Source organism: Monocercomonoides exilis (assembly GCF_001643675.1).
Source record: "Monocercomonoides exilis strain PA203 chromosome Unknown scaffold47-789622, whole genome shotgun sequence".
Taxonomy (NCBI): domain Eukaryota; phylum Preaxostyla; order Oxymonadida; family Polymastigidae; genus Monocercomonoides; species Monocercomonoides exilis.
Genome location: NW_027150592.1, coordinates 529320 through 548496, shown reverse-complemented (window position 1 = coordinate 548496; position 19177 = coordinate 529320). Strand labels below are relative to the sequence as shown.

General features: G+C 38.7%; 4 protein-coding genes across 4 annotated transcripts; 3 read left to right on the top strand and 1 right to left on the bottom strand.

The window, feature by feature from the left end:
- Positions 1-433: 433 nt before the first annotated feature.
- MONOS_18126 (uncharacterized protein) lies at positions 434-3603 on the top strand (the record flags this gene model as incomplete). The annotated part of the gene is made up of 3 exons (XM_067871114.1): positions 434-1515; positions 1614-3227; positions 3285-3603. The coding sequence occupies 3 exons, from the start codon at positions 434-436 to the stop codon at positions 3601-3603; spliced, it is 3015 nt and encodes a 1004-aa protein (XP_067721436.1).
- A 180-nt stretch (positions 3604-3783) lies between these two features.
- Positions 3784-5298, top strand: MONOS_18125 (uncharacterized protein; the record flags this gene model as incomplete). The annotated part of the gene is made up of 1 exon (XM_067871113.1): positions 3784-5298. One exon carries the CDS (start codon positions 3784-3786, stop codon positions 5296-5298), a length of 1515 nt encoding a protein of 504 aa, XP_067721435.1.
- A 29-nt stretch (positions 5299-5327) lies between these two features.
- MONOS_11079 (uncharacterized protein) lies at positions 5328-12025 on the top strand (the record flags this gene model as incomplete). Its single annotated transcript, XM_067863582.1, has 3 exons — positions 5328-9809; positions 9863-10304; positions 10416-12025. 3 exons carry the CDS (start codon positions 5328-5330, stop codon positions 12023-12025), a joined length of 6534 nt encoding a protein of 2177 aa, XP_067721434.1.
- Positions 12026-15589: 3564 nt separating this feature from the next.
- MONOS_18124 (uncharacterized protein) lies at positions 15590-19113 on the bottom strand (the record flags this gene model as incomplete). Its single annotated transcript, XM_067871112.1, has 3 exons — positions 15590-17199; positions 17311-17752; positions 17839-19113. The coding sequence occupies 3 exons, from the start codon at positions 19111-19113 to the stop codon at positions 15590-15592; spliced, it is 3327 nt and encodes a 1108-aa protein (XP_067721433.1).
- Between the last annotated feature and the right edge of the window lie 64 nt (positions 19114-19177).

The window sequence follows — 19177 nt, the reverse complement described above, 5'->3', positions numbered from 1 at the left end:
TGTGTGCATATATGATACTGTTTGCATTGATTTCACAAATCCATTTGCAAACTCATTCACATCAAATACAAACGAAAAAAGAGTGTGCTATAAGTTCAAGTCATCATCATTAACATACGAGCAGACAGAGAGAAAGGACTGGCTGCCATTAATTCAATTTTATAATGTTGGGACAAACGGAATCGATTTTGAGTTGTGTGGGGCAATGGAAGTGCTTGCATGCAAGACAGCTGGATTTGCAGTTCAACAGAGCACAGGAGATACTGAAAGCCGAGTCATCATCTTGGAAGGAAGGCACATGAGTGAAAGAGCAGCAATTGAGATTGGCTCGAAAAAGATAATTATTGAAGGAATGGGGAAGGAAGCAAGTTTGATTGAAACAAAAGCATTGAAGGCGGAAGCAGAATCACTGATAAGTGTTGCAGATGGGGATATGTGGCTTCAATCACTGAGCATCGATCACACATCGAAATGCGTTCCTTCCCCATCTGTGGTCAAGCAGACATCCCCGAATGGAAATGTGTGTGCGAAGGATGTGTCCATAGCTTCTTCACTGTCTGGGGCCGTTGAAGACAGAGTGATGGCTTGTGCTGTGTTTGTTGTGTATTTAAGCCAATTGCACTTGGAGGATGTAACAATTGCAAGAATGCGCCTTGCAGGTCCAGTGCTGTTGGAGGCTGGAGCAGCACAGACTCTGATGAGCAAGGTGGGGAATATAACAGTCGAGAATGTTTCTCGCACAGAAGGAGAAGGTATTATGCTGTCGAAGAGGATTGAAGCAGATGAGAGATTGCAAGTGCAGAATGTCTCGATAGTGGAATGCACGTGCATGGCTGGAGATGGAGGAGGAATGTGGATTGAAATGACGGAGATAAGCAGTTGTGTGGAAGTGGGAGGCATGGGAATTGAAACAAAGATGGAACATTGCAGCTGCAGTGGTGGAGGTGGAGGAGTATGTTTGGATGTTTGCAAAGGAGGAAGAGAGCTGGCGCTGGACAATCTGAAGTTTGTGGAGTGCAATTGTGGAGGAGCAGGTGGGAAAAATATATATGTGAAGGGAAGTGAAATTTCTGAAAGCATGATAAACAGAAAATCGTTTGCATTTGAATTTGATGAGAATTTCTATGAAGATCTAGTGGGGTTTGACAGAGATGTTGATGGTGGAGTATCATTTCCGCTGAATGTGTTTTTTGTTGAGTTCAAGGGGTTAGCCCATGTTGGAGGAAGAAGGGTTGCAGGGAGCGGATATGGAGGAAGTGATGCCTCATTCTGCGGGTTTGAGTCCTTTCCTTGCAGAACAATACTGTATGCAGCAAGTGTTCGATTTAATGCTGGAAAGAGGATGATTGCTGTGGATGAAGGATATGAATTGAGAGAAGGAATTGAAATGAAAGACTGGGAATGGGAAATATGGGGCAGTGGATCAGACTTACAAATGAATGTGACTGAGCCAGATAATTTGCATTCGTCGAGAATAATTTCTGTTGAAGAAAGGGCAAGTATAAATGCAATATGGTTTTGCATTGCTCAAAGTTTGAGGAGTGTGAAAAGTGTTATTGAATGCCTGAAGGGGGTGATTTGACGATGACAAAATGTTCTGTATCGACAAACAGCTCTAGTGGAGATACAGTGTTGGCAGATGTTAATTATTTTGTTGTTTGCATTAAAGGAGGAATTCTGAGACTTGTGGAGTTTGAAAGCAAAGGAATGATGAGATTTTGCGAAGGCGGGCTTGTGAACGGTGATAATGCAATGATTGTGGAGATGAAACAGTGCATGCTTTCTAGAATTGAAAAAACAGCAGGAAACGGTGGCTGCTTGAAAGTGGAACGGAAAATGAAAGAGGAAGACGAAGAGGGAGCGATGATTATGGTAGATGGATGCAATATTTCTGAGAGCATTGCTAGTGAAGAAGCTGGGTGTGGAGGAGGAATATGGGCCAAGCTTGACGGAGACGATACATTAACGATAAATGGAGCAAGTGTGTTGGAAGGGTGTTGCTCAGGAAGAGGAAACGATGGAACGGGTAAAGGAGGAGGGGTGATGATTTATTCCATCAGCGAGCGGTGCATGTTTCGAATAGGAGAAAGAGTGAAATTTTCAACAGAAAAGGATAATAAGGCCGGAATCGGGAGGGACTTGTTTGTTAAGTGTGGGTCAGGTGTGCTTTTGAGTTCAAAAATCAGCAATTTGTCAATTGCATCTATTGGAAAAGGGGTCTGGGCGACAGATGCGAACAAACTGAGTGGAAGTGAAAATGGAGCAGATGTGCCTGTAATCCCTCTGTTTGTTTTTGGAGAAGCATTTCATCTTCCGTTGTGTGTGGATGGAAATAGTGGAGTTGATCATTCTCACAGTGGACATGCTCTATTTGCATGCTTGACAATAGATTTCTGTGTGAAAAAACGGGCAAGTGGAAGCCTGAATGAGATTTCCATTATTTCAAATACTTCAATTATAAGTCCGATATCGGTGTCTGCGTATGCGATGAAAGTATTCTCACAAAACGAAAGAAAGGGAATTGAGGTAATTTTTGTGCAATACTTTGGTGAAAATGGAGTGATATCGTGCCATTCTGGAGTTGAATTTGATAGTCTGTCGTTTATGCTCAAAAGCACAATAATGCAAGTGAAAGAAGCTTTTATAATTTCTGTTGTTTCTCTGACGGCAAGAAAGTGCCACATTACTCTCTGGGAGAGAGATAGCGGAAGTGAAAGCGAATTGGATATAGGAATAATCCGTGTTCAAGGGGGCGAGCTGTATTTGAGCGAATTTTCATTTGAAGAGGATGTCAGATTCACAGAGAGATCCGCAATAACTTGCAAAAACTGGAAGGATATAGTGATTGAAAAAAGCACATTTGATGGAACAAAAAGAGTTGAAGGGAATGGTGGATGTGTGGACATTGGAAGCGGAAATGAAGAAGGAAGGAATGTGAGGATTGAGAATTGCACGTTGACAGGTCAATGTGTGAGAGGGAGTGAACTTAAAGGAGGAGGAATTTTTGTCACAATAAGTGGCGGGCAGGAGCTAACAATAAATGATGTCGTTTTTAAGGATTGCACAGTTCCAGAATGGAATGATGAGCAAAATGAAGTGGCGGAAAGAGGAAGCAGAGGATATGGAGGAGGAATATTTTTGGAGATAGAAGATAACTGTGAAAAGTTTTATGTTAGAAAATCGAGTTATAATAACTGCAAAGAGTGGAAGGGATCAAACATATTTGTGTCAGCACAAACGCTCGAATGAGTTGTGGAAACAAAATATCTGAGCTTGGGAATAAGAAGGGAGGAGCTCGAATCGTTGAGCGAGGCATGTGGCTGGGAGAGAAATACCACAGGAGTTGGGTTTGCTGTCCCATTGGTTGTCTATCAATGGGAGAACATGAGTGGCAAAGGATTTGTAGATGGAGAGGTTGGAGGAGATTTTAATGGATGCGGATACTCAGTCGCTCCGTGTTCAACAATACACACTGTAATGAGGTTGCATTTCATGGTCCTTGAAGCACAGAGAAATGAAGTTTGTGTAAGCCATCGATCTGCACTGGATACCCCGCTTATGTTCAGTGCACCCCTGCATCAGATTGAAGAAACAGTGTTTTGATTTTCAAGCAAGGAGAAAGAGACAGAGGTAATGATCACTGACGAAGATGGAAACGAAAACGATGCCGAATCGTTTATGATGACGACAATTGCACTTGAGGTTGTAAATTTGACCTGAAAAGTTCCGTGCTTTTTGAAGAATTCTCGAAATTCGTTGATAAAATCAACTTTTCTGTTAAGGATGGAAGACTGCTTTGTGAAGATGAAGAACGGAAGAGAAGTGAATTACTCTTTTGTGATTGCAGATGGGGGAAAAGTCATTGTGAAGAATTTGAGCATCAGCGGGGCTGGATATTTTGTGACGAAGATCGGAACAACACCGCTTGTTGAGATTATAAGATCGAGCGGCGTGACAATTGAAAACTGCGACTTCATGAATATATCGCATGCAGAGAGAGATGGAGCGTGGATTGCAATCAGTTGCATTGAAAAAGACAGTGAGTTGAGAGTGGAAAAATGCACATTTGAAGTGTGCAGAGCTGATGGAGAACAAGGGATGGGAGGAGGAGTGCGACTATGTGGAGAAGAGGGAGTTACTGTTGAAGTGAGCGGATGCAGGTTTCGCGAATGCAAAGCCGGAGGAGAGGTGTCAGACAGAGGAAAAAGTGTTGGAGGAGGGATGTTTATAAGGTGCAAAGGAAGAGGATCTGGAATGAAGTTAACAAGTGTTGAATTTGAACATTGCGATGCTTGGAAAGGCAAAAACGTATTTGTCTTGTGCAGCGATATAGCAAGTATTGTGCAGAACAAGTCAATGAATTTTGAGTTTAAGTTATTGGTTGAAGAAAAGCCAGAATTGGATGAGTTGAGTGGAAGTGAGGCAAATGAAGAAGGAGAACTGGATGTTGACAGAGAAATAGTCCCGTTGGTTGTAGCCCTTCGAGAGTTCTGTGGGACGTGCTTTGTTGGAGAAGAGGGGGCAGACAATAAGTTTTGTGGATACAAAGATTATCCATGTAAAAGTCTGGAGCATGGAGGAAAAGCGAGGTTTGAAATGGAAGAAATGGCTGTTATTTCATTTCTTCCATCGTTCAGCATATGCAAGCCTTTGATACGAAAGAGTCAAGCAATGTGCTTTGCAGCTTCTGATTGCTCAATTCCAGTGATGTTTTTCTGTGATGTGCAACAGGAAGATGGCGGAGCAAGTGAAGAATTCAAAGAAGGCGAAGAAGGGTTTGTGGAAACAGGAAAAGAAGTAATATTTCAAAACATGTTGATAAGAGTGAAGTGCTTGAATGCTTTGAAGAATAAATATGTTTTTGCATGGATCGACGAGAGTTTGCATCTGACTGATTGCAAAGTCAGTTGCTTTGAAGGAGAGGCAAGTTGTGGATTTTCTCGAGGAACAAAGGGGAAGCTCGTTTTGAAGCGCGTGGAAATGAATGGAATAAAATGGATTGAAAGAGCTGTTATCGCGGTTTGTGGAAGCGAGTGTTCTTGTGAGATGGACGAATGCATATGGAGTGGAACTGGATGCGATAGTGAAAAGGGAATACTATGGGCAAGTGGAGACAGCAGCATTGCTGCAACGAATACATATATCGGAGAATGGAGAGATGGGAAATGCAGCGCTATCTGTATTGAAGAATCGAGAGAGGTTAAGATTGAGAATATGACATTGAAGGGAATTGAAAAAGAAGGAGGAGATGGAGAGGGGAAGCAGGCATTGTTGGATGGTGGAAGAGTTTGTCTGTAAAGAAGTGTTCATTTGGAAGATGCGGATGCATGGGTGAAGGAGAAAGAAAGGGAGGTGGAATTAAAATAAAAATGGAAAGCGGAGGAGAAATGATATTTCAGGAAAATAGAATTGAAGGATGCTTTGTCAATGAAAGAGCAGGGATTGGAGGAGGGATGCATATTGAGTTTGCTGATGCAGATGTGGCGTATTCAATGCAGAATAATGCTTTTGATGGAAACAGAGCATGGCTTGGGAAAAATGTGTTTTTGGTTTGTGAATTGCCTCATAAAATGGTTGCTGCTAATCTTTGGGAAGGCTGTGTGAAAGAGAATGAGGCAGAGGAGATGATGTGGGTTGTTGACAAATGGCCAGAAGCTGTTACTAATGTGTCTTTGGTTGAATTTCTGAATCCACAGGAGACAGATACACTGTATGTTATGAGTGGGATTGAAGCAGCAGAAAAGTGTGGATACAAATATTCTCCTTGTGCAGAACTTGGTGTGGGGTTAACAATGATGAGCGAAGGGCAAAAAACAATGTATCTCAACAATTCGAATAAACTTACAGAAGAGATAGATAGAAATGGGAAAGAGTTGTGCGTAAGAGGAAAGTCCGCGAAAGAGAAATGTTTGTTGGCGGTAGACAAAGATGGAAGGTTCTGTTCATCTGGGAGGGAAGATGAAGGAGTGTTAAGGTTGCAGTATCTTGAGTTTGTGCTGGAAGGAGAAAGAAGAGAATGCTTGATATGTGTGAATGGCGGTCGATCAAATGTGGATGAATGCGCATTTAAATGCAATCCAGGAGGGGAAACGAATCAATGGATTGCAAAAGTTACAGAGAGAGGAGAAATGCTCATAACAGGAATTACGACGTATGAGATGAATATGAAAGAGGAAATGGGCATTGTGATTGTGAATGAAGGAGGCAAATTGGAATTAGATAGATGGACAGCAAAAGATGTGAAAACAGATGGAAAGAGGCTGTTGATGTGTGGATCAGGATCAAGCTTCATCCTGATGAATGTTAGCGTACGAGGATGCAAAGCTTCAAATGGGCATATTGTTGAAGTTGAAGGAGGAGCGAAAGTTGAGATTGGGCGGAACAGTTCATTTGAGGAGTATGATGGAGGAGCTGCAAATGGAGGAGTTGTGAAAATGGTGAAAGTGAAGAGCGAAACAGTTGAAAAGTTTGTGGTGAATCATATCACAATAGAAAAGTGCTGCGTGAGTGAAGACTGTGGAAGGGGTGGAGGGCTATATGTGTATGAAGGATCTGAAGAAGTGGAAAAAGAGTTGAAAACGATCAATAAAAAGATTGATGTATTTGAGATTGTGAAAGTCCGTTTTAAGAATAACAAAGCCAGTTGCGGGAGAGATATGTTTATTGAGAGCGAGGAGTTGTGCAAGATTGTTAATGAAGAGAGTGTTCGATTGGAGTTGTTTGACGAAGATGGGAATAGATGTATTGACATGAAGGGATGCAGCTGGAGGGATTGGGGCGAAGTTGTTGTTGAATTGTACTTTCTTGTAGAAGAAGCTAAGCTAGAAGAAGTGGCAGTTAGCGAGCATGGCGTTGACATGGCTGGGTGTGGTGTGGTTGAGTATCCACGCAAATCGTTTTGGAGAGGGATGAGGAATACAATAAAAAAGAGTGGTTTAAATGCAATTAATATTGAAGGAAGTACTTGGATTGAAGATGTTCATGAAATAACAGGATTTGTTATAACGTCAGTGAGTGAGGAGTGCTGTGTAGTGAACGTAAAAAAAGGAGTGGAAGAGGAAAGAAAAAGCTTGATTGTTCTTGAAAATAACGGATTTGCAGAGTTTGAGAGGATTTATTTTTGTGTGGAGCGCATTCTTCCAAGTGGATGTGAGACCTTAATTGGGTCTCTGGGTATCGAACTGAGACTGGAAAACTGCAGCTTTAGGAGTGTAGAAAAAGAAGAGTTGTCGTTCTGTATTGTGAGATGCGAAAGAGGGCTGATAACAGTCATTGGGTGGCAAATATCAGACGAGAAATGTGGGGTTGTGGGAATGATAATTGGATGCAGTGCAGTGATGGAAAAATGTTCATTTGAAGGAGTGGGATGCAGAAAGAGTGCAGAAGGTGGAGCAATGAAGGTGATTATCCATTATGAAGAAACGGTGGCCATGAAGGATTTGGAGCTCAAGAGATGTCAATGCTCAGAAGAAGAAGGAAGAGGAGGAGCGGCGTTTATCAATTGTGAAGATGCTCGTAAAAGCGAGCCATTTGTGCTTGAAGGCTTAATGTTTGAGCAGAATGGAGCATTTCTCGGGAAGAATTTATTTGTTCGAGCCCGCGATCTTAATCAGTCTGTAAGCAGTAGCACATTGAAATTTGAAGAGGAAACTGATGGTTCAAGCGATTTTCTGTATTCTGGAAGTGATTTGACGCTTACGGACACGGATTTATTGAGGTTTGTAGTTGAATTTCGCTCTTCAATAGTGTTTGTGAGCGATTATGGATTGGACATTCAAAGATGCGGGATGAGCGAAGATCCGTGCAAGTCCATGAGGAGAGGATTGAAGCAAATGGACAAGCAAGCAGAAGAAAAAGAATTAAAAATTTGTGGAACAATAATTGTGGAAGAAGAAAATAATGTTAGCAACGTGAAGATGGAGCAGTGGGAAAAGAACTTGGAGCAAGCAAATGAGGGAATATCATGCATAGTGTTTTGTAGTGAAAATGCATATGGAGATGCTTCATCAGGAGGATTGCTCAGAAATTTTGGTAAGTTTTGTATGAAATCCATAAGAATGAGAGAAGAGCAGGCGATGGATAATGGAGAAGGCTGGCTGATTATTAGTGAAGGAAATGAAATTGAAATGGACAAGTGCCAGTTTGGAAAGAGGGGCGAAGGTGGAGGATGGTGGAAGTGTGGACTTGTACTCTTGCGGAAAGGAATGTTCCATGCATTTTATGTTGTTGTGGAGGATGTGAGAGTGAATAGGGGATTGTTCGAGATTGTTGCTGGATGCTATGTGAACATGAAGGAAATAAAAGTTGATGAAGTGAAACTCGAGGAAAATTGCATCATAAATGTTGTTGATGAAATTGAAAACAAAAGAAATGAAAAGAAAGAAAAAGACATGCTTAGCGAATTGAAAACGATTATTGAACTTGATGAATGTTCATTCAGCGACGTGAAAAAGACAGGAAAAGGATGCAGCATAATGAAAAGTGTAGGCCAAAGCACTGGAATGTGTGCAACAGTGAAAAAGTGTATATTTGAAGGATGTTTGGCACAGGATTCGGAGAAAGGAGGAATGGGTAGGATGAAACTTAATGTGGGAGGGGAGCTACAATTAGAGGAGTGCTCAGTGCGTGCGTGCGGATGCAATATAGAGTACGGAAAAGGAGGAGGAATGTTTGTGGAAAGCGAGGAAGAAGGTGCTTTGAAGTTTGTTTTCAGGAATTGTCTGTTTGAAGGTAATATGGGATGGAAAGGAAAAGATATATTTGTGTCTTGCATTAACATTGAAAAGCAAATCAATGAGAACCAATTCGAATTGAATGCTGAAGGGATAAGCATGCTTAGAGATGATTCTATTTGCGGAACAGACAAGACTGAGCATGTAGGTGCTGATGTTGATTTAATGAAGTTCATCAGTGTGTTTAAATCTCGTACAATCATTGTTTCAGGAAGATGCAACTGCAGTGGTGGAGAAATAAGTTATGGGGCTGATGAAAGGCAATGCGGTGCTGCAGATCGGCCATGTGCAACAGTTGAATATGGAGCGAGCCATTTGTGTGGAACTCTGTTTGTTGTGCTTGGGATTGATGGTGAAAGCAGTTTGAATGGGCCTACAATATTGGAGGAAATGACACTACGATCAGTAAATTCGGAGTATGGGAAAATCTGTTTTGGTAGCGAAGATGGAAATTCCTTAAAGAAAGCAGAGAAGAACAGAGATTTCGCGATTTGCGCAAGAGGAAATGTTATTATTGAGTTGATTTGGATGTGGATTGAAGGGTTGAAAAAATCATCTTATGGATGCATTGTGGCATCGAAAGAGGGGCTTTTGACAATGAGAAGTTGCAAAGTGAGTGGAACAGGGAGAGGAGGGGGAGAAATTGCTCCAAAAATTATGGAGTGTATTGGAGGAAGTCTCAAGATATTGAATGTGAGTGTTACTGATGCGAATATTGTTAGATTTGTGGAATGTCGGGAGTGCATGGTAGAGCTGACTGGATTGCATATCCTAAATATCGAAGGAAAAGAAGGACTGATGTTTTCGGACAACGCGGCAGTGTCGCTAAAGGAGATTAGGATAGAAAATTCCAAAGTGGATTCAGGCTCATACGTAAAGGTTACAGAATCCATAGATTCGTCTTTGCATGCAATCCAAAATACAATGCTCAATCTTGCGTCATTGTCAATGGCAAACATTAGCTCAAATTCCTGTGAGATTGCTATGATTGAGCAAATGGGATTTTGCATCCAATACTGCTTGAGAACTGCTCGATTCAAGGATGTAATGCTGGAAATAAAGAAGGAAGAATCATTTGTGTTAGCAAATGCTCGAATGTTGAGATTAATGGATGTATATTTAATGGTAAGAAGAATGAGGCAAACTTGTTACGAAAGAATTCAAAAAATATCTATGAAGAGTTGTGTGAATGGGATGGATGGCTTATTTCTGCAGAGGATAGTTCTGTGAAAATTAGAGATTCGACACTGACAAATGCACAAGAAGGAGGGCTTACTGTGAAAGGCGGGAAAACTTTAATAGAAGAATGCGAGTTTACAGACATTAAAGCCGAAGTGAACAATTACAGATCAGCAAGGAGAAACATGCATTGCTCTGAATTCGGTGAACTAAACGTAGAAAGCTTGAAAAGAGGAGATGGACGGCAATCAAACACTTCGCTTTGGATTTTGAATGAGGGATGCGAACTTGAAGGCATTGCAAAGGATCGGTTATCTCCATATTATATTGCAACACTAGATTCTGTGCACTGTTCATATGAGACATCTGGATATGTCACATTACACTTTATAGGTAATCTTCTTCTTCCATGTAATCTGTCATACAATTTAATATAAACCTTCAAAACGCTGAGTCGTTTGGAACGGAACAATTTTGATTTAACAAACTTTATATCTGAAACAGAGATTTGGACAAACGTGCCGATTGAAACAATAGCTTCGACGTCAGAAGAAGTAGAAGTGTCAGTAGCGATTTTGAATGGCAGCCTCACAGCTCCCATCAGCACAAAATCTATTACAATAAAAAATGGATCTTCTCCAGCACATGAACAAGAAAGTGAAAAAGATAAGGAATCAGACATTCAAACTGAAGAAGATCAGAAGCTTCAAAGAAAACAGCAGCAATCTTTTAGAGATGCAGAAGGAAACTTGGATTGGAAGTCATGTTTACTGATTGCAATGATTATAATTGTTATTGGGGTGATAGTTGGAGCGGGAGTAGTTGTGAAGCTTATCAGCAATCAGGCAGCGAGGGAAAAACAGAAATTGAAAGAATATGATAGTTCGTTCAAAGAGAGCGAAATGACAGATGAAGGAAATGTGGCGTTCGAAATGGTGACTATGGGGATTTTACCAGAAAGTTATGAAGATTATTCTGAAGGAGAAAAATATGAGCCAACAAAAAAGTGTTCAACAGTATTGAAGTACCAACCTGTGGTGCGCTCTGAATCACAACAGCACTTGGTCGATGAAACAAGCTCTGCACAATTACTCAACAATTTGGATTCAAGAGGCATTTCAATAAGGATGATAAATGATGAAATTTCAGGAAAAAACAATAATCCCCCATCGTTTTGCGGAGACTCTCCGACTCCTCCACTTTCTCCTCAATTTTTAAACTCGATGAATGATGCCACAACAACATTTGTGAGGATTGAAGACGAGTGTCCAACCACCTCGTCCATGTCGAATCTGGTGGATGCAATGGCTTGCTCGTCTCCTCACGAGAAGCTGATTGTAGATCTGAGGGATTCGTTGTTCATGCTGCTTCATGGGCTGAATAAGACAAAAGAGATGCCGATTGGCACCTTGAAAGAAAGAGAGATGACAGCTGCTCAAATCCTGTTCTGGGTGGCCAATCTCGCTCTTCACTCGTTTGATGAAATGGAAAATGAATTATCTTCTCTTGCCGATCTGAGTCCGCACATTGTGCTGTTCTCCGAACACATGGTTATTTGCATTGCTATGCATTCTGATTGCTTCTTCGATTCTGATTCGGATTCTTCGTCGATATCTTCATCAACTGTTGCGACGTCTGCAAGTGATGATGATGAAGAGGACTCCCTTCCTTCATCGGCTTTTGAGGATGAGAATGATTTCAAAAAGGAGTGCATGAGGTGGAAGGCGCCAGAACTGTTGATCAACAAGAAGATGGGAGCGACAAAAGAATCTGTCTCATTCTCGATAGGGATGATGCTGTGGGAGTGCTTGTCTCTTCAGATCCCATTTGGAGAATATGAAGCAGCAACTGCAGGACAGAAAATTGCTAATGGAGAAAGACCGCAATTCCAAAATGTGGTTGAGTCAGAGCTTGCGAAAGTGGCTAAAAGCTCGTTGTGTGTGAGACCTGAAAAAAGACCATCGCTCAAGGATCTGAAAAAAGAATTTATCCAACGTTTTCCTTCGAACGCAACAATACCCAATGTTTCTGATGCAGTATCTTATGACTGTATCGCAGGTGACAGCTTACGCTACTCGAGAACAAGTTGCAAATCAAATCAAAGATATTTTTGAACACTCCAGACTTTTTTGCAATGGCTCCAAAGAATTTGTTATATTTGAGCTTTTTTGGATTAACCTCTAGAAATTTCGGAATTATTCTGGGTAAGATTCCATTAGGAAAAAGGTTAGAGGATATTTTGAAAAATGCAAACAATTGATTGCTGTGCATTTATCAATTTTCAGTTGACTTTTTAGCAAATTTTTTTAAATGAATATTTTTTTTAAAAAAAATGAAATTGTTGATTTTTGCTTTGGAAATAAATTTTCTTGCATTATGTCAAGCCTATTCTTCACTTCTGAATTGGCAAGACAAATGACATTCAATTTTTAATTGAAATAGTTCGTGAGTTAGAAATATTCTTCACACAACTAAATTTTTGCATGACTTTTTTTCTTTTTTAAAAAAGAAAGTGTTTCATCAATTCATTCTCTTGTTTGAGAGACGCCACAATTTTTGGGTCAGTCGCCACATTTGATCAATGATGTCAATTTCACAATTCCCTCCGATTGTTGGACTTACGCCGTCGGCTGAGGCTGCAATTTAGTTCAGTGGGGAGCAAAGCCAACCAGGGACCTTGTCACAACCGAACATCTTCTCTTCCTCTTCAATTTTTTCACCTTCTTCATTGGAAGGTTTAGCACAGGAGGTGCTATTCCTGAAATTTTTTTTTTATTTTTCAATTTTAGAAAAAAGATCTGGTATTTTTTGTTTTATTTTTTAGATCAAAGACTTACTCATATTTTCACGAGCTTTTTGTTTTGAGTGTTTTGAGTTATATCATTGCTTATAAACTCAACTTTTTTTTATTTTTGGATTTTTTTCTTTGTTTAACACTTCATTTTTTTATAACTTTTTCCATTTCCAGAAAAAATAGTCAAGCTTTCATGATTAAATATTATTTTTTCAAATTTTTGTTTGACTGTTTTGATTATGTAATCTTCAGATTCATAATTGGAAAAAATGCTCACGATTTTTTTATTCTAATGGAAAAGGCAAAATGTTCGAAATACAGTTTGTGCAAATAAATACCGGACAAGATTGTTTTCTCAATAACCACTCAAAGAGAAAATCTGATAATATTCCTCTTTTCATATCTTAACAATACTAACTTACATGAGGGAAAATATTTAGATTCAAGCGTTTTCATAGAAATATTATGTACTTTTCATTGAATTTTTAAGATCAAAGAACACAATAAAAATGGTCCTATTTTTTGACATTCATGAAATGTTGGATAACTTTGTGTTTTGATTTCAACGATACCTGTGTGCAGATATGAAAATCAAATTTATTTTGAAATCTGAGAAAGCTTAGTAGTGTTATAAGAAAAACAATTTTTTCTTGCTTTGTGCATAAAAAGCTTGAAAGTCCATATTTTCCCCTATATAAAAAGAAAAACTATTTGTTTCAATTTTTCAAACAAAAAACAAATATTTTTCACAATTGCATAAATCTGTTAATGAATCTTCAAAATTCTTCAATTGCTTTTTGTTATTCATCTGAATAAACTTTTGATTAAATAACATTTGTTGATTGCATTTTTGATAATCTTTAAATATAAAATGAATTCATTTGAAAATTATCCGATTTCAAGGATGATGACTATTATCTGAAAAATCAGAATTTTTTTGTTTATTCACAAATAATAATAATCGGGGTTCAAATTCTCATCCTTTTTATTAATAACGAAAAATTCTATTATTTTTAGCACTTGCCGATTCTCAGCCAAAAACCAATTTTTCACAAAGAATTTCATTAAAAAAATATAAATTTATGTCATTCATTTTGAAAAGTCGTAAATGTTAAATCTTTGGGAAGTATAAAAATGTTCTTTATTTGATCATTTTTTGCATTAAATCAATCAGATTTCTCAAGCATGCTCTTTTTCTCACATCAAATAGACTTGTGTATACAGATTCGTATGAAATATAGTATTTTGTATTTAAAGTCAAAATTGGTTAAAAAATGAACAATTTTGTTAACACACAAAAATTTAACTTAAGCGACTTTTCAAAAAGAATGACCCATTTTAGAAATTTCGAACAAGAAGTTAACCAATTTTGAATATTAAATAATGAATGGCTGATCCTTTTTGAAATTATACTTTTGTTTGAGTTTTGATCAGAATTTTTATCTCAATGGGATTATCGAAAAATTTTAAATCATTTTCAATATCGACATAAGATGTGTGGATAAACAAATATGGGGGGAAATATGGACTTTCAAGCTTTTTATGCACAAAGCAAGAAAAAATTGTTTTTCTTATAACACTACTAAGCTTTCTCAGATTTCAAAATAAATTTGATTTTCATATCTGCACACAGGTATCGTTGAAATCAAAACACAAAGTTATCCAACATTTCATGAATGTCAAAAAATAGGACCATTTTTATTGTGTTCTTTGATCTTAAAAATTCAATGAAAAGTACATAATATTTCTATGAAAACGCTTGAATCTAAATATTTTCCCTCATGTAAGTTAGTATTGTTAAGATATGAAAAGAGGAATATTATCAGATTTTCTCTTTGAGTGGTTATTGAGAAAACAATCTTGTCCGGTATTTATTTGCACAAACTGTATTTCGAACATTTTGCCTTTTCCATTAGAATAAAAAAATCGTGAGCATTTTTTCCAATTATGAATCTGAAGATTACATAATCAAAACAGTCAAACAAAAATTTGAAAAAATAATATTTAATCATGAAAGCTTGACTATTTTTTCTGGAAATGGAAAAAGTTATAAAAAAATGAAGTGTTAAACAAAGAAAAAAATCCAAAAATAAAAAAAAGTTGAGTTTATAAGCAATGATATAACTCAAAACACTCAAAACAAAAAGCTCGTGAAAATATGAGTAAGTCTTTGATCTAAAAAATAAAACAAAAAATACCAGATCTTTTTTCTAAAATTGAAAAATAAAAAAAAAATTTCAGGAATAGCACCTCCTGTGCTAAACCTTCCAATGAAGAAGGTGAAAAAATTGAAGAGGAAGAGAAGATGTTCGGTTGTGACAAGGTCCCTGGTTGGCTTTGCTCCCCACTGAACTAAATTGCAGCCTCAGCCGACGGCGTAAGTCCAACAATCGGAGGGAATTGTGAAATTGACATCATTGATCAAATGTGGCGACTGACCCAAAAATTGTGGCGTCTCTCAAACAAGAGAATGAATTGATGAAACACTTTCTTTTTTAAAAAAGAAAAAAAGTCATGCAAAAATTTAGTTGTGTGAAGAATATTTCTAACTCACGAACTATTTCAATTAAAAATTGAATGTCATTTGTCTTGCCAATTCAGAAGTGAAGAATAGGCTTGACATAATGCAAGAAAATTTATTTCCAAAGCAAAAATCAACAATTTCATTTTTTTTAAAAAAAATATTCATTTAAAAAATTTGCTAAAAAGTCAACTGAAAATTGATAAATGCACAGCAATCAATTGTTTGCATTTTTCAAAATATCCTCTAACCTTTTTCCTAATGGAATCTTACCCAGAATAATTCCGAAATTTCTAGAGGTTAATCCAAAAAGCTCAAATATAACAAATTCTTTGGAGCCATTGCGAAAAAAGTCTGGAGTGTTCAAAAATATCTTTGATTTGATTTGCAACTTGTTCTCGAGTAGCGTAAGCTGTCACCTGCGATACAGTCATAAGATACTGCATCAGAAACATTGGGTATTGTTGCGTTCGAAGGAAAACGTTGGATAAATTCTTTTTTCAGATCCTTGAGCGATGGTCTTTTTTCAGGTCTCACACACAACGAGCTTTTAGCCACTTTCGCAAGCTCTGACTCAACCACATTTTGGAATTGCGGTCTTTCTCCATTAGCAATTTTCTGTCCTGCAGTTGCTGCTTCATATTCTCCAAATGGGATCTGAAGAGACAAGCACTCCCACAGCATCATCCCTATCGAGAATGAGACAGATTCTTTTGTCGCTCCCATCTTCTTGTTGATCAACAGTTCTGGCGCCTTCCACCTCATGCACTCCTTTTTGAAATCATTCTCATCCTCAAAAGCCGATGAAGGAAGGGAGTCCTCTTCATCATCATCACTTGCAGACGTCGCAACAGTTGATGAAGATATCGACGAAGAATCCGAATCAGAATCGAAGAAGCAATCAGAATGCATAGCAATGCAAATAACCATGTGTTCGGAGAACAGCACAATGTGCGGACTCAGATCGGCAAGAGAAGATAATTCATTTTCCATTTCATCAAACGAGTGAAGAGCGAGATTGGCCACCCAGAACAGGATTTGAGCAGCTGTCATCTCTCTTTCTTTCAAGGTGCCAATCGGCATCTCTTTTGTCTTATTCAGCCCATGAAGCAGCATGAACAACGAATCCCTCAGATCTACAATCAGCTTCTCGTGAGGAGACGAGCAAGCCATTGCATCCACCAGATTCGACATGGACGAGGTGGTTGGACACTCGTCTTCAATCCTCACAAATGTTGTTGTGGCATCATTCATCGAGTTTAAAAATTGAGGAGAAAGTGGAGGAGTCGGAGAGTCTCCGCAAAACGATGGGGGATTATTGTTTTTTCCTGAAATTTCATCATTTATCATCCTTATTGAAATGCCTCTTGAATCCAAATTGTTGAGTAATTGTGCAGAGCTTGTTTCATCGACCAAGTGCTGTTGTGATTCAGAGCGCACCACAGGTTGGTACTTCAATACTGTTGAACACTTTTTTGTTGGCTCATATTTTTCTCCTTCAGAATAATCTTCATAACTTTCTGGTAAAATCCCCATAGTCACCATTTCGAACGCCACATTTCCTTCATCTGTCATTTCGCTCTCTTTGAACGAACTATCATATTCTTTCAATTTCTGTTTTTCCCTCGCTGCCTGATTGCTGATAAGCTTCACAACTACTCCCGCTCCAACTATCACCCCAATAACAATTATAATCATTGCAATCAGTAAACATGACTTCCAATCCAAGTTTCCTTCTGCATCTCTAAAAGATTGCTGCTGTTTTCTTTGAAGCTTCTGATCTTCTTCAGTTTGAATGTCTGATTCCTTATCTTTTTCACTTTCTTGTTCATGTGCTGGAGAAGATCCATTTTTTATTGTAATAGATTTTGTGCTGATGGGAGCTGTGAGGCTGCCATTCAAAATCGCTACTGACACTTCTACTTCTTCTGACGTCGAAGCTATTGTTTCAATCGGCACGTTTGTCCAAATCTCTGTTTCAGATATAAAGTTTGTTAAATCAAAATTGTTCCGTTCCAAACGACTCAGCGTTTTGAAGGTTTATATTAAATTGTATGACAGATTACATGGAAGAAGAAGATTACCTATAAAGTGTAATGTGACATATCCAGATGTCTCATATGAACAGTGCACAGAATCTAGTGTTGCAATATAATATGGAGATAACCGATCCTTTGCAATGCCTTCAAGTTCGCATCCCTCATTCAAAATCCAAAGCGAAGTGTTTGATTGCCGTCCATCTCCTCTTTTCAAGCTTTCTACGTTTAGTTCACCGAATTCAGAGCAATGCATGTTTCTCCTTGCTGATCTGTAATTGTTCACTTCGGCTTTAATGTCTGTAAACTCGCATTCTTCTATTAAAGTTTTCCCGCCTTTCACAGTAAGCCCTCCTTCTTGTGCATTTGTCAGTGTCGAATCTCTAATTTTCACAGAACTATCCTCTGCAGAAATAAGCCATCCATCCCATTCACACAACTCTTCATAGATATTTTTTGAATTCTTTCGTAACAAGTTTGCCTCATTCTTCTTACCATTAAATATACATCCATTAATCTCAACATTCGAGCATTTGCTAACACAAATGATTCTTCCTTCTTTATTTCCAGCATTACATCCTTGAATCGAGCAGTTCTCAAGCAGTATTGGATGCAAAATCCCATTTGCTCAATCATAGCAATCTCACAGGAATTTGAGCTAATGTTTGCCATTGACAATGACGCAAGATTGAGCATTGTATTTTGGATTGCATGCAAAGACGAATCTATGGATTCTGTAACCTTTACGTATGAGCCTGAATCCACTTTGGAATTTTCTATCCTAATCTCCTTTAGCGACACTGCCGCGTTGTCCGAAAACATCAGTCCTTCTTTTCCTTCGATATTTAGGATATGCAATCCAGTCAGCTCTACCATGCACTCCCGACATTCCACAAATCTAACAATATTCGCATCAGTAACACTCACATTCAATATCTTGAGACTTCCTCCAATACACTCCATAATTTTTGGAGCAATTTCTCCCCCTCCTCTCCCTGTTCCACTCACTTTGCAACTTCTCATTGTCAAAAGCCCCTCTTTCGATGCCACAATGCATCCATAAGATGATTTTTTCAACCCTTCAATCCACATCCAAATCAACTCAATAATAACATTTCCTCTTGCGCAAATCGCGAAATCTCTGTTCTTCTCTGCTTTCTTTAAGGAATTTCCATCTTCGCTACCAAAACAGATTTTCCCATACTCCGAATTTACTGATCGTAGTGTCATTTCCTCCAATATTGTAGGCCCATTCAAACTGCTTTCACCATCAATCCCAAGCACAACAAACAGAGTTCCACACAAATGGCTCGCTCCATATTCAACTGTTGCACATGGCCGATCTGCAGCACCGCATTGCCTTTCATCAGCCCCATAACTTATTTCTCCACCACTGCAGTTGCATCTTCCTGAAACAATGATTGTACGAGATTTAAACACACTGATGAACTTCATTAAATCAACATCAGCACCTACATGCTCAGTCTTGTCTGTTCCGCAAATAGAATCATCTCTAAGCATGCTTATCCCTTCAGCATTCAATTCGAATTGGTTCTCATTGATTTGCTTTTCAATGTTAATGCAAGACACAAATATATCTTTTCCTTTCCATCCCATATTACCTTCAAACAGACAATTCCTGAAAACAAACTTCAAAGCACCTTCTTCCTCGCTTTCCACAAACATTCCTCCTCCTTTTCCGTACTCTATATTGCATCCGCACGCACGCACTGAGCACTCCTCTAATTGTAGCTCCCCTCCCACATTAAGTTTCATCCTACCCATTCCTCCTTTCTCCGAATCCTGTGCCAAACATCCTTCAAATATACACTTTTTCACTGTTGCACACATTCCAGTGCTTTGGCCTACACTTTTCATTATGCTGCATCCTTTTCCTGTCTTTTTCACGTCGCTG